Source organism: Triticum aestivum, chromosome 6D (assembly GCF_018294505.1).
Source record: "Triticum aestivum cultivar Chinese Spring chromosome 6D, IWGSC CS RefSeq v2.1, whole genome shotgun sequence".
NCBI classification, from domain to species: Eukaryota; Viridiplantae; Streptophyta; class Magnoliopsida; order Poales; family Poaceae; genus Triticum; species Triticum aestivum.
In genome coordinates, this window is record NC_057811.1 from 23621017 (window position 1) to 23624567 (window position 3551).

Consider the following 3551-nt stretch of genomic DNA (forward strand, 5'->3'; position numbering starts at 1 on the left):
GTGTGTGTACACATATCCATTTGATATTTTTAAGTCCTGACAACACTTTCTGTGAAAGGAATTGTTATAGTGGTATAGAAATATCAAAATTACTGGCATGACTCCTCGACATTTGACAAATTTAAAGTAGGGCACCTGCTATTTCATGCAAATTTTCCAACCAGTCATTAGTCAATGGAATGTGCTTTAGGTAAGTCTCAGACAAGATGTTGTTTCTTACGACTAATCAGCTGTTAAAACATATTTTCCATTTTGTATGTGACCGACAAGAGGCCTCTAAGAACAAGAACTGAAGACTTAAGTTTTGTTGTTTCACTTGCAGGTCACCAAGAAGAAAAACTTGTACTCAGGTAAGACGTTAAGAAAAATTTGACTAGCTATAATCTAGATGGTAATCACAAATTGGTGTTGCCTCGATCGTTTTTTCACTTCACTTACCATAGATACAATTAAATTCATACATCAACTATGGCATTATTGATCTGGCAATGGCATGAGCACATTAGACTTGGTTAACTCACCGGTGAAGATTGTGTGACGAGGTCCTTATAGTGTGGTCTCAGACCACAATGTGGCAGCGGGGATAGGATAGGATTACATATGGTGTGACTGGCTACATATCAGTGCTCTAATCGAGAACAATGGAGTACCATTTTGTGCTACTTATGAGTATTAAATTTGTCAAACAATTAAGTTAGTTAATATTCTACTATTTGATTTTTGTAACTGTATAGGATATCAAGGTTAAGAAAACTGTTGATTGGGTCTGATTATTAGGAATGGCTGAGATTGGTGGTTCTAACTAAACTAATATTTTTATTAGGTCTAGATAGAGACCATATGCATTGCTGCGGGAATTGGTTGTAATTATTTCAATGAGATTTTGTTGCATTAAAATTACTATTTGGATTAACAGAATTGAAACTAAAATACATATAATTTATTATATTGAATTATTGTATAGTTGTGGATTATTTTATTAAATATGAGTATCATGCATGTTGTGTGTTAATGTCGGTCTTTCTCCACACATGATGACATAAGGCTGGCCATAGTAGTGGTATCTTAGCCGGTATCATGGACTTGAAAATAGCAAACATGCTGATGTGGCAGAGAATTAAAGAGGAGAGAAGGGGTTAGAATAACATAGGTAGATATTGTATCATATTAAATGCTATGTTACTTTGTGTCATGCATGACAATAAATAAGGTCATTTATGATACTACTCCCTCCATTCCGGTTTATAGGGCTTATCTCAAAATCTTAGTTTTTGCATTTTATAAGGCTCAATTTGGTTGTTCCCCATCACAATTTCAGGTTCCAAGGTGCATTAAATAATTGCATGCAAGTATTAAGAGAAAATTGACCAATGCATGTACTTTATGCATGCATGCATTGCAATTAATACATTGGTAAACATAAATTTTTGAGGAAAACAAGAGCATTAATTGGGTGCTTTTGCAAATTACAAAATGTATTCCACCACTCACCATCTATCTTGGTTGGTGAGATTTTGAATTGAGCCCTATAAACCGGAAAGGAGGGAGTATGCACTAGTATGAAGAGGTAGTATCATACACTAGTTTCATGTGCATGATTCTATTATATGATACTCTCCACTATGAGTAGTCTAATGAGTTGGAATAGTTGCATGTTGTGAAAATTAGAGTAAGTGTGGATCAATCATTTAGGTATATATAGGATGTATTTGGAGGAGCATTATTTATTTATAGGAACCAATGAACTGTCCTTCAGTGTCCAAGTTATCTTTCCTTCGTAAGTGTGCTATTGGATTGACTTTGGTAATATATATATTAAAATGATACTACATTTGTTTTGTTTATTTTTTGAGAAAATGATACTACATTTGTTAAATTGAAAATTTAGAGATACACGTGGGTCTTATAGACTGTAAGAAAGGGAGTACCTATAGCTTTAAGGATTGAATCTAGTTCTTAAGCCGATTAGATGACAGTCAATTCAGTTCTTTAGCTTCTATAAGTTTTATTTAGAATTTTTAGCTTCTATAAGTTTTATTTACAATTTTTAGCTTCTATAAGTTGCACGTTAGTTTAAACCATGCAAACAGTACACAATCACTGCTTTACATCGATTGCAGCCAGCCAATTGGTCACTACATCCATGTTTAACAGTTTAAGAGGAATAGGAATAGTGATTAGATGCAAATGGTCAGGAAGATATTTCGTCTATCTCGGGCTATAGTACCCTTCCAACAGTTCACGGATTTCAAGAATAATACTGCGTACAGTACGAAACATTTATGTGGTAATTAAGAAAAACAGTCTTAATATTCAAACACCTTGGTGAATATTACTTTGTGGGAAATGGTTGCAAATTTACTTTGTTTGATTTGGTTGTATGTAATAAGGATATTTTGATCAATAATATTAAAACTGATAATATATGATTAATTATATTTGATATGTTAGTTACGATAAAGGGTTTCGCCCCGCTTTATATTATAAAGCAAACATACGATACATCCAGCTCGCTGGGGCCGCGGCACAGATATGCCCAAAAGAAAACATAAGAGAATGAAAGAGAAATAAATGCCGACACCGGCAGATCAATGAAGAAAGGAAGACCGACAACCGCTGCACCCTCCGACGAAGTACCACCGCGCTCCCAGCATCTCGAAGCACCGCGCACCAAGCAACACCTTCAAGAAGGAGTGCGACGACGTCGCTGCTGTTGCCCGAACAAGTTCTAGGGTTTCCCCGGGTACACGAGGGATGGTGGGGAAGGGATATACCTGACGCCCCTCAGGAAGGTTCGATGGCGCCCTCAAGCGTCACCGCGTCGGTGCCGGACAAGCCGACAAGAATTTCTTCCGATCCACAACCACCACCACCACCCTAGGCACTTCGAGGTGCACCACCCCAGCAGCCGCCTACTAGCTTGTACCACCACGGTTACCGGACAACCCTCGCCGCCTCACTGGAGCTGTCAACACGAGGCCTGGGGCGAGCAAGGGGACCCCGGCCACGGGAGCGACCACAACTCGACCGGGGGGAGAGGACAGCCTCCACCGCCGCAGCGGAGCCGACCGGACGCGGCGACGAGGACTTGCCGGGCCTCTATGGCCTGGCCGGGCCCACATGGAACTGGACAGTCCTATCGCCACACTGCAACTCACCAACCGAAGAAGTCCTCACCGCCTGAGACCGCCGCCACCATGCCACCACTAGGGAACGACGCCACCGAGCATCGAGCCACCGGCCCGCCCCAACCCAGATGGGGCCCAAATGGGCCCAGATCTGGGCAGGCGGGCGCCGCCAGCCACCAGCGCAGCCGCGCCGCCCCACGGCCAACGACCGCACCACCGCGTCAAGAGCCACTGTGGCACGCAGCGTCACCGCCGACGGGCCACATCTACGCCTGCCGAGGAGCGCCGCCACCAACCACTGCCGTCCGAGCATGGGGGCCCGCGCGCGAGGAAGGGCAGGCCCGCCTCCGCCAGCACCACGCTGCCGGCCCGGCGGTGCTCGCTGGGGGCGGCGGGAGGAGGGAGGAACGAAGCGGTACCTGG

General features: G+C 43.0%; 1 protein-coding gene across 1 annotated transcript in view; it reads left to right on the forward strand.

Moving 5' to 3' along the window:
- The window catches only part of LOC123143186 (uncharacterized), a 14551-nt gene that overhangs the window by 7981 nt on the left and 3019 nt on the right, over positions 1 to 3551 (forward strand). The window contains exon 7 of the mRNA XM_044562030.1: positions 323 to 350. Within this exon, the coding sequence (XP_044417965.1) occupies positions 323 to 350 (28 nt within the window). The remainder of the gene's footprint in view (positions 1 to 322; positions 351 to 3551) is intronic.